We start from the raw sequence: 15,369 nt of genomic DNA on the forward strand, positions 1-15,369 counted from the left end.
TTTTTAATTTTTGAAGGACTAATATATTTAAATTTTTTATGTGTATGCATGTTTTGCCTGCATGTACATATGTGCATCATGTGTGTACCTGGTGCCCATGGAGCCAGAAGATAATATCTAACTGGAACTACAGTTAAGGACAGTTGTAAGCTACCATGTATGTGTTGAGAACTGAACCTGGGTTCTCCAAACGGTCAGCAAGTGTTCTTAATCACTTGCTCTGCCCCCATAATTTTTCAGATTTATGTATTTTTATCTTATGTGTATGAGTATTTTGCCTGCATATATGTCTGTGTACCATGCACATGTAATACCCGTGGAGACCAGAAGAGAGTGTCAAATCTCCTGGAACTGGGGTCACAAACTGTTGTGAGAGACCATGTTGGTGCTGGGAAACAAAACCAGATTCTCTGCAATACAGCCAGTGCTCTGAACTGCTAAGCTATCTCTCCAGCTACCTCTTTTTAAAAAGCAGTAAGTCTATCTACTTGTATAAAATAAATTCATTATAAACTGCACATTAGTTGTAATGAGGGAACTCAGGACATCAGTTTCTTGCTATCTCTTGCCAGCTACCATCCTCCTAAAGTAATCATTTGATCCACCAAAGGGAAAGTTATCTACAAACAGTTGCTATGAGGCAGATGCCATGGCTTGTTACTACTTGTGGAAAGCACGTAAGATCATGCACGCTATATGGAATTAAAGGCTGGTTAAAGCATGTTTTAAAAAGTCTCCGTTGTTTCACCTGACTCTCAGTTGAGATAGACAGTCTACGAAATTCCACCTGAAAAATAAATGGCTCAAGTTATACTCAGGATATGAAACAAAATAAATTAGTGCAACAACGTCTGATTCTAAAAGGGTAAGTAAAGGCCAGTTAATGTTGCAAGTTCTCTTGTTGTTTCACCTGACTCTCAGTTGAGACAGACAGTCTACAAAATTCCACCTGAAAAAGAAACAGTTCCAATTATCCTCAGGATATGAAAATACTTCATGCGGACTGAGTCTGATGTCAAAAGGAGGTTCTGGGCTTGACTTCGGTTTTGAATAGCATCTTCAGTGTTCCAGACTGGCCTCCAACTTGCTTTGTAGCTACCGCTGATCTTGACCCTCCAACTCCTTTCCCCTGTGTGTGGGGTTACAAGCATGCACCTCATGTCCAGCTCAGCGTGTTATTAATTATGACTATCTCAGTAGTTTTTCAGTTATATCTTACCTGCTTTATCTCACTTTTTAACTGCATGATTCCAGTTCGTTCTGTTTTTGTTGCTCCAACAGCACCAATCTCATGTATGGAAATAGCAGGACTCACATTTGAATCAGTGGGACGAACTATATAGAATAAGATTTCAAAGAAAACAGAAGAATCAGTCTCATTTTCTCTACCATGTTAAAAACACTTATATGTGTATCCTTTTGTTTTTAATTAAAGACAACTAGTATAACCTGCTGTTTTAAGTGTTATTCCTGGACAAGTGGCATCAGTAACATAGAAGATCCTGGCAACAGAATCTCAGGTCCCATATCTGGCCTAACAATTCTGAATCTGCATTTTAGAAATACCTCCAGCCTGAGGAATACCACTTCCTAACTATAAAAGATGATGATGATGATGTTTTGTGACAGGGTTTCTCTGTGTAGCCCTGGCTGGCCTACAACTCACTATGTAGACCAGCCTGGCCTTGAACTCACAGTGATCCACCTGCCTCTGCCTCCCAACTGCTGGGATTAGAGACATGCACCACCACCAACCTGCTATTACTATTTTTTTTTAAGATTTATGTATCGATTATATATATAATATTCTGCCTGCATGTGTGCCTTCAGGCTAGAAGAGGGTGGCGCCAGATCACATATAGATGTGGTTGCTGGGAAGTTAACTCAGGGCTTCTGGAAGAGCAGCCAGTGCTCCTAACCTGTGAGCCATTTCTCCAGCCCTATTTTTATTATTTTTATTTGTGTGTTGTGTGCACGTGCAAATGTGCAGACACAAATGTATGCCACATGTGTGCAGAAGAGGGAATTTGATTCTGTGGAGCTGGAGTTCCAGGCAGTTGTGAGCTGATCTACATACTTGTTGGTTACTGTACTTGGATCCTCTGAATGAGCAGTATGTACTTTTAGCCACTGTGCTGTCTCTCTAGATCCTGGTTTCATTTGTAGGGAGTGGAGGGGTCCTAAGTGAATGAAGTCCCAAACAGGTGTGTGTGCTGTTGACCCTGGTGTGGCCATGTCAAGGACTCCAATGCCCCAGCCCCAAGGGAGGGAGTGGCAAAGCCTTACCCAGATGAAGTTCAGAGGCTTAGCAAAGCCTTCCCTGGGGGATCTGAGTGTGAATATTGATAGTGTGTGCAGAAAACGTCTACCTTAGTTTGCTTTCCCTGGGTGTTTACAGCCTTAAGACTGCTCTATGGAGAGTAGCTAACCCTGCCTCCCTGTTCAACTGTATGCAATAAACATGATGAGCTTTGGGGAAGCTGTGGTTTCTCCATCAGAACCCAGTTCACCGATTTCAGCTTTTCTGTGTGTCTGTACATGTTTGCCTTTTACCCATTCCCTCACCACAGCAGTGAGATCTGTCCCTAGAAGCCATGCAAGGACACAACAGACTTAAATAATACAAAACAAAAACAAAATAAAACATAATAAAGTCTGGCCATCCCTCCACTTGAAAAAAATATAACCTAAGACTAACAATTACACATAGGAGACAATCCTCCCTTCCCCCTACTTGTTTTGGTTTTTATTCTGGTTTACTTTATTTATTTTATTTTTTTACTTTTTGGTTTTTTGAGACAGGGTCTCTCTGTGTAGCCTTGGTTGTCCTGGACTCACTTTGTAGACCAGGCTGGCCTCGAACTCACCGTGATCCACCTGCTTCTGCCTCCCGAGTGCTAGGATTAAAGGCGTGCGCCACCACGCCTGGCTTTTGTTCTGCTTCTTTAGATATACAGCATAAATAATGCTGCAAAAACCCAAAGTGCACATTAGTTTTGATAGGCACATGCTGTATGCATGTACCAAATTAATGCTTATAATCTCAGTGATATGTAAAATTACCACCTGTTAATAAAAATGTAGAAGTGCATATGGAGATTAGCTTGTGAAAGACTCTAGACTGTGCATTATTAGGAAATAAAAGGTAATTTACTACATAGCAAAAAGAAAATGAAGGCCAGAAATAAGGCACAAGTGGTGTAAGCACTTGCTTCCAAGTCTGATGACCTGAACTCAATTCCTGGGACACACATGGTGGGATCAGAGAAGGCCCAGCCAATTGCAGGCAGGTGATCCTAGGTTGTATAAAAAACAAACTTAGCCACCAGTAAGCAGTATTCCTCTACGTCAGTTCCTGCCCTGGCTTCCCTCAGGGATGGACTGCAACCAGGACTTCTAAGCCAAAGAAGCCCATTCTTCCCCAAGTTGCTTTTGGTCATGGTGTTTACCATAGCAATAAAAGCAAAGTAGGACATGGGGTGAGCTGGGATTACAGACATAAACTACTGAGCAGGGCTTTTAGGTGAGTACAAGAGATCCAAACTCAGGTCAGGTGTGTGTAGCAAACACGTAACCCACTCAGCCTTCTATCTCCATAGCCCAAAACCTCTTGTTAAACTGAAGTTTTCTTTTAGTTTTCAAATCCTGTTCCAAAGATAGCTTTGCTTGTACATGTTTTATTTATTGGAGGTTTTTTTTGGTGGGGAGGGAGAGGGGATAAGTACTCCTCTGAAAGAAGAAAAAAATTTTAAAACTAAGGATTAAAATTTAAATCCCCTGAAATATATGTTCAGTGCATGGGTCTTACCACTTCGTTCCACTCCAAACTCTTTGCCACTGAGAATGTGATGCAGGAGGTTCTTCATGGCCGAAGGACTGAGATTCATCAGGCCCTCTGTGGCTTCTTCAGCTAACGAACAGAAATGCAGGCAGAAGGAATTCTAGTTTGCCTCTCACATCCTCTTTATTTTACATTTTTCCTTGAAACAGGCTCTCACTACATAGTCTAGGCTAGCCTAGCCTTAAACTCATCATCCTCCTGCCTCAGCCTGTTAAGTGACAAAAATTGCAGGATCACTTGACTCCACTTGGTTTGGTCATGTGGGTTGTGCGCTCTCTTCTCCTCTCCTTCCTTTTGTGGGATTTCTAAGTCATTTCCTTCAGAAGATGTAAGTTACAGAACAAATTGCTAACACCTATAATTGGCTATTCATATATCACTGTTTTTAATTATGTAAGAACTGACTATCTACATTGTGGGTTAGCTTGCCCACTAGTTTCTCCTTCATTCTATTTCCACACTGCTGGGTAACTCCCTACAGGGTTTATTTGAAGGTGAGAAGAATGAAGGATAACAAGAGAAGTGAAAGGCATTGAGCGAACAGCACTGAATGTACATGCACACAGTTAAACTCAAAAGCTCTCAGTACATATGCTTAAAAGAGAACACAGGCAAATCTGTGATTTGTTAAAAATACTGAGGATAACTTGAATGTGTTCCTCACCATTACTAACATACTAAGAGCACTGCACGTAGGTCATCATTTTAAGCACTGTTAGTACAAGCGGGCATGACACATAGCACCTGACTTCCAGAGGTTGACCATTAATTTTGGAGATATAGAACATGTAAACAAAAGAAACAACAAGAACAACAAAATATTGTGTACAACACAGGTTAAGTGAGCAATAAACAGTACTTGTTTGGAAATCAGAGGAGACACCAATCTCCGAGAATAGAGATTGCTAAAATATTTTGTACAAAGCACTACTGAGTTAGTAGCTACAGTCCAGACCCAGGAATCTAGGCTTTAATCCTATAAAGACCGAGAGCCATGGTTTTGATAATGCCAACAGCAAGAATCTATTATATGCAGGAAGCAATAAAGAATGAGGGAGAGTTTTATCATTACTGAGGTTTATTACTGAATAACCATACTATCCTAGTTGTTTTTGTTTGTTTGTTTGTTTTTGTCAATCTGGCATGAGCTAGAGTCATCTGAGAAAAGGAAACTTCACTTGAGGGGTTGGATCCATTAGATTGCTTGTGGCAAGTCTGTGGGGTTTTTTTTTGGGGGGGGGTTAATGATTTCTCTGGGAGGGCCCAGCCCATCGTGGGTGGTGCCATGCCTGGGCTGATGGTCCCAGGCTGAGCAAGCCATGCAGAGCAAGTGAGTAAGCAGAAGCCCTCCATGGCCTCTGCTTTAATTCCTGCCTCCAGGTTCCTGCCCCGCCCCATGATGGATTTTAAGCTGTAAACTGAATTAAACCTTTTCCTCTCCTGAAGTTGCTTTTGGCCATGGTACATTATCACCAAAATAGAGACCTAATTATGACACAAACCCTCTGGGGAAAAAACATTCCTTGATACCACAATTGCATAATCCTATACATTTACTTCTAAAATGTACTGATTAGAAATCATTTGAAATCAGACAGACATGGCTTCAATTTCTACTATAAAACTAGGGATGTAACTCTGGGCAAATTAACATTTTTGTTAGGAGGAGGGTTTGAGACAGGAGTTCCCTGCGTAGCCCTGGCTGTCTGGGAACTTGCTTTGTAGAGACCAGGCTGGCCTCGAACTCACAGAAATCCTCTTGACTCTTCTGCCTTCTGAGTGCTGAGATTACAGGTGTTTACCAACACTGCCTACCTAATACTTTTTTTTAAATCTTTCAGTTTCTTTATTGGCCGAAATAGTATTACATTGTGTTCTCTACTGGGCTGCTGTAAGGATTAAATAAGACAATGTATATAAATATAAAACCAAATAACAGCATCTGGTAGGTAAATAATAGGTCCTGGGTGCTGGGATTAAAGATATCTGTTACCACTGCCTGGCTTTTAAAATTTTTTTAATTACATGGTTCTCAAGTATGAACTTCATAGGTGGCAAAAGTTGTATAGAACAGTCAAAAAGTTGGATAAACCTGTGTGACAATTTTGCTGTATAGCTTCCTCCAGATCCATTTATTTTCTCAACTAAAATTGTTATCTTGAGAAATAAACCTGTAATATTTTTGAGTCTTGTTGACAAATGTTAATTAAATCCTTCCTTCCTTGTTTTATTGTGCTATTGACAGACCACTAACACTAGGGTGCACTATTTAGTACGTGAGTCACACACTTGGTGTTCAAAGGCTTCATTCTTTGAATCAGAGCACACACAGTGTGCCAATCTCCAAAGCCCTTGAGGTGTTAGGAAGAAGTTAGCTAAAAGAACTTGCTTAAGAAGAATATGGAATGCAGTCTCCAAGGGGTGATATTTGGACATTTCTGAAGCTGTATATAACATGCCATCTTTTTGCTTCGTTTGGCAGTGACTAATGAATACAGGAACAAGAAAGCCTCACACAGCTTCTTTCCCTCTCCATTCCAAACTCCATGGATCTGCACTAGAAGTGAATTCCACCCAAAATCAGTTACTGAATTAAATAAATACCTGAGCATCGAAGAGAGTGGGCCAGTTCTGTTGCCATAACTTGTATGATCAGACCAATTCGAAGCCGGAACATTTCAGCAAAGAGACCAGGCTGAGTTCTCATGTACATGGCAAGGTAGACCATTATTTCCTGGGTAGAGAATGGATATAAACAAAAGTTATAGCACAGGTTTCACAATGTCTATTTGGTTGTCAGTCAATTACAAACAAGTATTGAAACATCAACTACCCGGTTAGGCTTCATGATGCTGCCCACCTGTGTAAGGATTGAGATGCTCATGTCTCCTTCACTGGCTTCATCTATCAGCTTAGTGAGTGCCTCATACGGCAGAGGTCTGCAGAAGAAAACAGTGAATAAAGACCAACATTGACAATAACTTAGCCTAAATATATTCTAAAACTTAAAAACTCACTGCAAGTCCAAGCCACTGCCACAAGCCTGTGTCGCTTCTAGTTCTTTCAGAACAAAAAGCTCATTTATTGCCTTTGAGGCCCACTCTGGCCCCGTTAACTTATAGTTTTCATTTAAAGCTTAACCCTAGATGTCTTTCCAGACTACTCTTTTATGTTTAGTCTTTAACATGTGACCAGTAAGCATAATGGCTACAAAGAAGCTGATTTTGAGCTATGTCCTTGGGAAGCCATCTTATTTCCTTATAGTCACATCTTTTTTGTTTGTTCGTTTGTTTGTTTTTTTCGAGACAGGGTTTCTCTGTGTAGCCTTGGCTATCCTGGACTCGCTTTGTAGACTAGGCTGGCCTCGAACTCACAGTGGTCCACCTGCCTCTGTCTCCCGAGTGCTGAGATTAAAGGCATGCGCCACCACGCCCGGCTCTTATAGACACATCCTAAAGGGTCTGCTGATCTTTAGGTAGTTTCATCAGGTCAGCTACACTTGCAAGCACACAGACACACAGGGCTATACACACTCATATTTATGACTCTCTGTCTCTTCTGTCAGTAGTCTTTTCGTTGTGTATTTTTTGTGAGGGGGCATCGTTTGCTTGTTTTACATAGGATCTTGCTATGTAGCCCAGGCTGGCATTACATTTTTGATCTTCCTGCTTTAGGTTTCTGAGTGCCGGAATAAAAGCCATACATTACCACAACTTGTCACGCTGTCACACTCCATGACTCACTCTCAGTGACATAACATAATATTTTACTTTTAATTGTGTTTATGTGTGGCAGGGGAGGTGATGTGCACCTGACTGCAGGTTCCCTCAGAGGTCAGAGGTGTTATGCCATCTGCCACCCCCCTGGAACTGAAGTTGCAAGGGGTTGTGAGCTGTCCAGCACAAGTGCTAAGAAACAAACTGAGATCCTGCAGGAGCAGTGTTCAATCTTACTTGTTGGGTCATCTCTCTAGTCTCGACATGGTGGAGTTGGCAAGCATGTGCCAAAGCATATTCTTTTTGAAATGCCTATAGTGACACAAAACAGGATCTTATTTGTGATACAAGTTTTTGTTTCTTAGAAGTAAAGCACTGCAGGTTATACTGTGTCCTTTAACATTCATATGTTGAAATTCAGAACTTTAGTACCTCAGCGTGTGATTTTAATGGAAAATATGATCTTTAGAAGTGATTTAAGTGAAGTTAAGAAAGTTCCTGATGACTGGTGTCCTTATAAAAAGGAGAAAATTTGGACACAGAGACATGGATAGAATGGAAAAATATGAAGAGACCCAGGGGAAAACAGCTTATCTAAAAGCCCAGAAGAAGCCTATAACAAAGTCCTTGACAGCCTTCAGAAGGAACTAGCCCTGCTGACACTGAAACTGTCAGAGTCAATTACTGTTGTTTAAACCAGCCAGACTATGATATTTTGTCATGGCAGTCCAAGCAAGTTAGCCAACTATTTTCCTAAAGCATAACTAAGACTTTACATATAGAAACTGTGACAAATGGTCCTAGGACATGTCTCTCCAAGCCTCCGTCCAGAATTCTGAACTGGACCTTACAGGCAGCTGAAATCATGTATATGAACTGGGAATGAGGTAGTCTGCAGACACCAAGGTATCCCTGATAACTTCACTCTTGTTTATCCCTGGTTAACCTAGCTAGGCATGGTGGTGCACACCTATACTCCTAATACTCAGGAGATGAGGTGTAAGAGGATTGATTGCAAGTTCTGGGAAAGTCTGGAGCACACAGTGATACTGTCTCAAAAAGAAGAAGGGGGGGGGGAGGAGAAGAAAAATCAATAAAACCTTTTCTATTGCCCTAGTTATTGGGGTAGAACTGGCAGGCAAGGGGATATGTTTTTTTCATATCATTCTCTCATAGAAAACCAGATTTAGTTTTGATCACATATGAAATTAGAATCCCCCCAAAATGTTTCTTATAAATACAATCTGCTTGTAGATTTAAATATTGGCAGTAGCATAACATGAAATTAAATAGGCTTAGTGCAGATAGGGCTTTAATGGCATGACTAGTGGTAAATGGATACTCGTGTATAGGGATTAAACTTCCACTGTAACTTTGCTCCACTCATCACCCGCTCTAGTCCCAGCCCATCCTAGGGGACTACTGCTAATGAGAAGCTGCAGCACACTGGGCCAGTGGCGATTTGATGACACTCTTCTTGCAGAAATGCTACTGCAGGCTGCTCTGTTAAGTGCCCATTTCTCCTTTCAACTTTGTTTTATTTATTTATTTAATTAATTTATTCAGATTATATCTAAATTGTTATCCCATCACTTGTATCCTCCCGTTCCTCCCTCCCTCCCGCTTTCACCCTATTCCCCTCCCCTATGTCTATGACCAAGGGGGACCTCCTCCCCCACTATATGGTTATAGACTATCAAGTTTCATCTTGGTAGCCTGCTTATCCTTTCTCTGAGTGCCACCAGGCCTCCCCACCAAGGGGAGGTGATCAAATATGGAGCACCAGAGCTCATGTCAGTCATAACTGTGGAGAACGTCCTGTCCATTGGCTAGATCTGAGTAGGGGTTCGATGTTTAATGCATGTATTATCCTTGGCTGGTACCATAGTTTGAGCAGGACCCCTGGGCCCAGATCCACCCATCACAATGTTCTTCTTGTAGGTTTCTAGGACCCTCTGGATCCTTCTATTTCTCCATTCTCCCATACTTCTCTCACCTAGAGTCCCAATAGGATATCCTCATATCTATCCCAATCTCCTGGTAAGTGAAGACTTTCATGGGACATGCCCCTTGAGCTAGTGTCCAATTATAAGTGAGTATATACCATGTGAGTCTTTCTGCTTCTGGGTTAACTCACTCAGTATGATCATTTCTAGTTCCCTCCATTTGTCCACAAATTTCAGGATTTCCTTGTTTTTAATAGCTGAGTAGTATTCCATAGTGTAAATGTACCACAGTTTCTTTATCCATTCTTCTACTGAGGGACATTTAGGTTGTTTCCAGGTTCTGGCTATTATGAATAAGGCTGCTATGCAACTTTGATGTTAGCACCTCTGATTCCTTCTTCAGCAGCATGGAGATGCATCAACAGCAGCCCAATGCAATAGACACATACTTTCTTCTATTTCTCTTTCAGAGTATGCTTTACTTTTATGTTGCTAATTCCCAATGTCTGTGTTTTTGTGTGTGTGTTTGAATGAGTAGTATCAAGGGATTTAGGAAATGCCTATAAGAAAAATAATTATGCATTCCTTCCTAGAACCGCTCTCTTTCATTTACTTGTCATTCTCCTGATTCTTTGCATATAAGATGTTATAGAAGGAGGGTGAGGGGACTCTGCTAAATCCACACAATTTCTTAAAGGTGCAGAGAAATCATGTCAAAACCCAGCCACGTGCCCCACTCACGCAGAGATGGTCTTCTCTCGAGGTTCTGGAGGAAGTCCTACTGTCAAGTGTTTCTGGTAGGACAGGAGGTCTGTGCAGGCCTAGGAAGAGGTAGCAAAGCTTACCCTTTCCAAAGAAAGTTCAGATTTCCAAACATTTTTCTTCTTAGCCCACAAAACTTTTAACTCCCCTTAACCTGTACCAGCAAACCAACCTCTCCTTCTCATGAAACATGATCAGAAGATGGATTTCCATGGGCACTTTCACCTTCTGGGAGGCAGGGACTTTCAAGCCTAGAGTAAATTCACTAAGGTCTCAAATTCTTAGTTTATAACACCTCCAAAGTCTGTAGTTCTTATGGTTCAATAACATACAATTGTCACTCAAAATAAAAATCTAACTGACTACCAGAGACATGATATATGTGATTGAAAACACCTAGAAGATGTGCTGGGCGTGGTGGCGCACGCCTTTAATCCCAGCACTCGGGAGGCATAGGCAGGCGGATCACTGTGAGTTCGAGGCCAGCCTGGTCTACAAAGTGAGTCCAGGACGGCCAAGGCTACACAGAGAAACTCTGTCTCGAAAAACAAAACAAACAAACAAAAAACAACTAGAAGTTGTGATTGCTTTAAAAAGGTAGGAAAAACCAAGCTTTTCCCCCTGCAGTGCAAAGAGTTGATCCCAGGATCCCAGGAATGCTAAGCACTACCCTACCACTGAGCTATCCTCCCAGCACTGAAGTAACTTTAAAACTTCTCCCCATTTAGATTTGGTGTAAGTCCAAGAACTTATTAGTACCTCATCTAGTGCCTCCACTTTCTTCCGTAAGATCCCAGAGATGTATCGGATCAGACCCCAGTGTCGAATTTCACCAACTTTGCCATATAGTTCACTAAGAAGCTCTCTGACGGTAGCACCCCCTTCTTCATACAATTCAGTGTTCCAGTCAGGTCCTCTGGAATTTTAAAGATGGGAGTGCATTACTCATGAAAAAATTTAATGTTATAATGGATATACCTGTTTTAGCCTCCTTTAGTAGAAAATTTTAACTAAAAAATCTTATAAAATATAACTAAGAGTCAATCTTGAAATTCATATGCTTAGACACAAATTTTATAATTTCGCTTTTACACAAAGTATTCTTTTAGCCACATGTCAAGCTTCAACATAGCTGAAATTATAAACAGATGTAGCTGTTTAAAGTTCTGAAAGCATTTTAAGTATTTTAAGAGCTAATAGTATTAGAATTTTTTTGTGTTGAAAGGATCCAGATACATGATTGTTATACAATGACTGTTATGGAAATCAATTTAGAGATATAGAAACTTACCTGGAATTGAGAATTTAGTATATGACAAATGTAAATCATTTATTAAATGATCTTAAAAACATCAAGTAGCTATCGGAAAAAAAGTTGGAGCTGTGCCTGACAGTCTAAATGTGTGATAACATATAAGTATTAAAGTACTAAAAAACATATGGGAAAATCAGCTCATAATATTGGAAGGAAGAGGATTTTCTAACTATGGAACATCACCAGAAGCCATAATAGAAGAGTTCTATAAGTTTACACATATAAAACAATAAACACTTACTAAAAAGAAACTATGAAAAGTATAGGACAAATTACAAAATAGGAAAAATTCTTTTAAAAAAAACTCTAACAAATAGACACAGTTAAAAAACAACAAAGGAAAACTGAACAAAATAAACATCAGTACTTCATAAATGTAGGAGAAGGCAGTCAACCTCACATGTAACAAGAAAAATTTAAGTGAACATTACATCAAGATAACACTTTATTATATCAGGCTGCTAAAAATCCCCCAAATTGATAGCATTGTTATGGATGTGGCTTATCACTTAAACAGTCCCTGGTGGGAATGAAAACTGGAACAATGCCTCTGGAGTTATTTGCAAATACTGGAAAGAGCCTAACAGTTCTTACAGTGGTTAAACACAGAGTAACCATATGGCTCAGTATTTCTATTTTGGTTATATATCCAAGACAAATGAAAATATGGCTGTGTACATGAATATTTACACTAGTATTAGTCCCAAAAGCTGAAAAGTAAAAATGAGCCAAGTGCCTATCAAGTGAAGAACAAAAAAACTGTCCTCCAGCCATCCTGGCAGTAATGAAATGACATGTTGATATATGCTACAACATGGAGAACAAGTCTTGCAAATAATACACTAAATGAAAAATGTTTGTCACATAGGACCATGAAATGCATGATTCAATTTATAGAAAATGCCTCAAATGCCAGAAAGTACACTGTAGTTGACTAGGGCTGGGTAGATGGGGTTGGGAGTTGATGGATACAGGAAGTACACTTTAATTTTGGGTTAATAAAAATGTAATGAGGAGGATACAAGGGATGGGATAACAATTGAGATGTAATATGAATAAATTAATAAAATAAAATAAAATGTAATGAACAATAGAGAAAGATAAACAATATTTTTGAGTAAACGAAAAGGCACTGAATTATGCAGCTGAACACTTAAAATGCATACATGTGTATATATATGTGCATATACATGTATATCTACATATGTTGGGCAGATGATGAGATAGTGTTTCATGTAGCCCAGGCTGGCCTCATAGCCAAGATGCCTTCAACTTATTCTCCTGCCTCCAATTCCCAAGTGCCAAGATCAGAGACGTGCACCACTAAGCCTGGATAAAATACCTATATATTTTGATCTACCAATCAAGTCAAATTGTGGTTTAACTTCCTTCCATATATGTGAAACAATTTTAGTTAAGGGATTATTTACTATAACCACTATTTGTTATAGTGAGTGGCTAGAAAACACGCAAATGTCCATCATTAGGAGAACGGTCAAATTATATACTTAAATAATACATTTGTACACTCTATTAGAAAATGCCATACGAAATCCACTGTTTATAATTAATGTATACTAATAAAAATGCCATGTGAAGTCTACTGTATATAATTAATGTACACTAATACAAATTAAAAGAAAAAAGAAATATAAGGCAGACTTAGGTAGTATCAGATTTTATTTTCTGAAATGGCTCTTAATAATTTTCCATTCAATGTGCTCTTCTTACAGTATAATAATTTCTTATACTTCTCCCCTCTTCTCTCCCTTTAAATCCAGTTGTCTTAATTAGGTTTCTGTTACTGTGATAAAGACCATGGACTAAAAGCAGCTTGGGGAGGAAAGGGTGTATTTCATTTTAGAATTTCAGGTGACAATTCATCATCAAGGGAAGCCAAGGCATGAGCTGATGCAGAATTCATGGATGAGAGCCATTTACTGGCTTGTTCTCCATGCCTTGCTCAGCCTACTTTCTTATACAGTTGAAGAATACCTGCCCAGAGGTGATGCTACTCACAGTAACCTGGGCTCTCCCACACAAATCATAAGTATATGACTTATGACATAAATCATAGAATGTCTTACAGACTTGCTTACAGGCAACCTGATGGAGGCATTTTCTCAAACATAGGTTCCTTCCTCTTCCCAGGTAACTCTAGCTTGTGTCAAATTGACAGAAAAACTAAACAAATCAAACAAAACCAACAGGATACCAGGCATGCATGTGACTAAGGTAAAAGAGGGACTGAGTAAGTTCTGAGGCTAGGTTATTTTTTTAAAAAATACAGTTTCCATCTTTTCTTCTAGGATACTCTAAGAACCCCTTGTCATTATGCTGTGAGGAAAGGACACATGAGGGGTATCATTTGGAGGTACTAGAGCTGTAGGTAATGAGACTGTAGTGAACAGCCTGTGTCTACTCCTCAGTATATGAGAGCAAACCTTGGCTGACTTCATTCATGGGTCAATGTCTGACAAAAACTGAATGAGGGACTTTGAATAAGAACAGCCTAATCAAGACCAGGCAATCCAAGAACTGTTAAAGTTCTACCATTTTATTATGTTATACTCCTGCTCAAGCCCACTGAGTGTGAAGGTGATTATTTTATGGTAACTGTAATATATATATATATATATATATACATACACATACACACACACATATATATGGAGTATAGAAAACAATGTATGTAATATGCTAACTTTGGGTCTATAGGGCTATAAATATTCATATATATGTATGTATTTATATATATATACATAGAATGTACCTAGGAGAATACACAAACAAAAATAACATTGCCCATGAAAAAGTTGGGTATTTAGAAACAGGTAAGCAGACTATTTGACCTTCTCACCATGTACCTTTGTACCATGAGGGTCTGGAGGCAAGGCTCAGTAGTTAAGAACATATATTATTGCCCTTGCAGAGAACAAGGGTTCAGTTTTTCACACCTACGTGATGACTCACAACCATCCAGTTCCAGGGGACCTGATGCCCTCTTCTGACCTCTGCAAGCACCAGGTATGCACATGGCATACATACAAACATTCAGGTAAAACAGTCATACAGTCATACACATAAAATAAATCTTAAAAAGTTGAACTAAAAAAAAGAAAAAAAAAGTTGAACTATAAGAATTTATTGTTTATTCAAATGTCAATTTAAAAAAATATGGAATAAAAGGTACCTTAGAAATGTCATTAATGGGTACAAAATGAGCAGGTTAAAAAGTTTTTAAAAATGGGCTATTTATATGGGATCAAAATGTATCTCCACAGGATGTTTTTGATTGCAAAAGATAACACAATAAATTTTTAGTGAAGGAAACTGGAAGTTACTTCCTTAAATAAAGGGCTAATTCAAGGTTTCAAAACCAACACTATCAGCAGTAAGACTAATATGTTCCCACAGAAAGGAACATAAGTGGCAGGGCTGCAAAAATGCATATCTTAATGTTGATAAAGTTAAAAAATGAAGATGCAGGAACTGTTCCTGATCAATGAAGACATGGAGCATGAGAATTGAACAGAACACACAATTTTGGATTTTGTTTTATAAGTCATACAAGTAGATAATAGCATTGTTTTACTTTTTTATTTTAACCATTATACTATGCTTATATAAGAGGCTTACAGGTTTTAGGAAATGCAGCCTGAATAAATATTGGGGAGTAAATGGGGGTCACATCTCTGAGTGGTAGGGGGAGAGAAGGAGAGGGGAAAGAAGAAGAGAGAAAGAGAATAGAGCAGAGCACAGAGTGAAGAGAAGAGAGAGGAGGAAGAA

General features: G+C 39.3%; 1 protein-coding gene across 7 annotated transcripts in view; it reads right to left on the bottom strand.

Annotated features, from left to right (window-relative positions):
* Phka1 (phosphorylase kinase regulatory subunit alpha 1) overlaps window positions 1–15,369 on the bottom strand; it is a 118,473-nt gene that overhangs the window by 25,351 nt on the left and 77,753 nt on the right. For 3 of the 7 annotated variants that reach the window (XM_051142268.1, XM_051142265.1, XM_051142264.1), the window contains 6 exons: window positions 11,025–11,181; window positions 10,245–10,324; window positions 6,702–6,780; window positions 6,446–6,575; window positions 3,809–3,910; window positions 1,220–1,335 (listed from right to left, as the gene is read on the bottom strand). In XM_051142268.1, coding sequence (XP_050998225.1) covers window positions 1,220–1,335; window positions 3,809–3,910; window positions 6,446–6,575; window positions 6,702–6,780; window positions 10,245–10,324; window positions 11,025–11,181 — 664 coding nt within the window. Of the gene's footprint in view, window positions 1–748; window positions 788–910; window positions 950–1,219; window positions 1,336–3,808; window positions 3,911–6,445; window positions 6,576–6,701; window positions 6,781–10,244; window positions 10,325–11,024; window positions 11,182–15,369 lie in introns of all 7 variants that reach the window. The other 4 variants (XM_051142266.1, XM_051142261.1, XM_051142267.1 and 1 more) reach the window with 2 other exon arrangements.

This window comes from Acomys russatus, chromosome X (assembly GCF_903995435.1).
Source record: "Acomys russatus chromosome X, mAcoRus1.1, whole genome shotgun sequence".
Classification (NCBI taxonomy): Eukaryota; Metazoa; Chordata; class Mammalia; order Rodentia; family Muridae; genus Acomys; species Acomys russatus.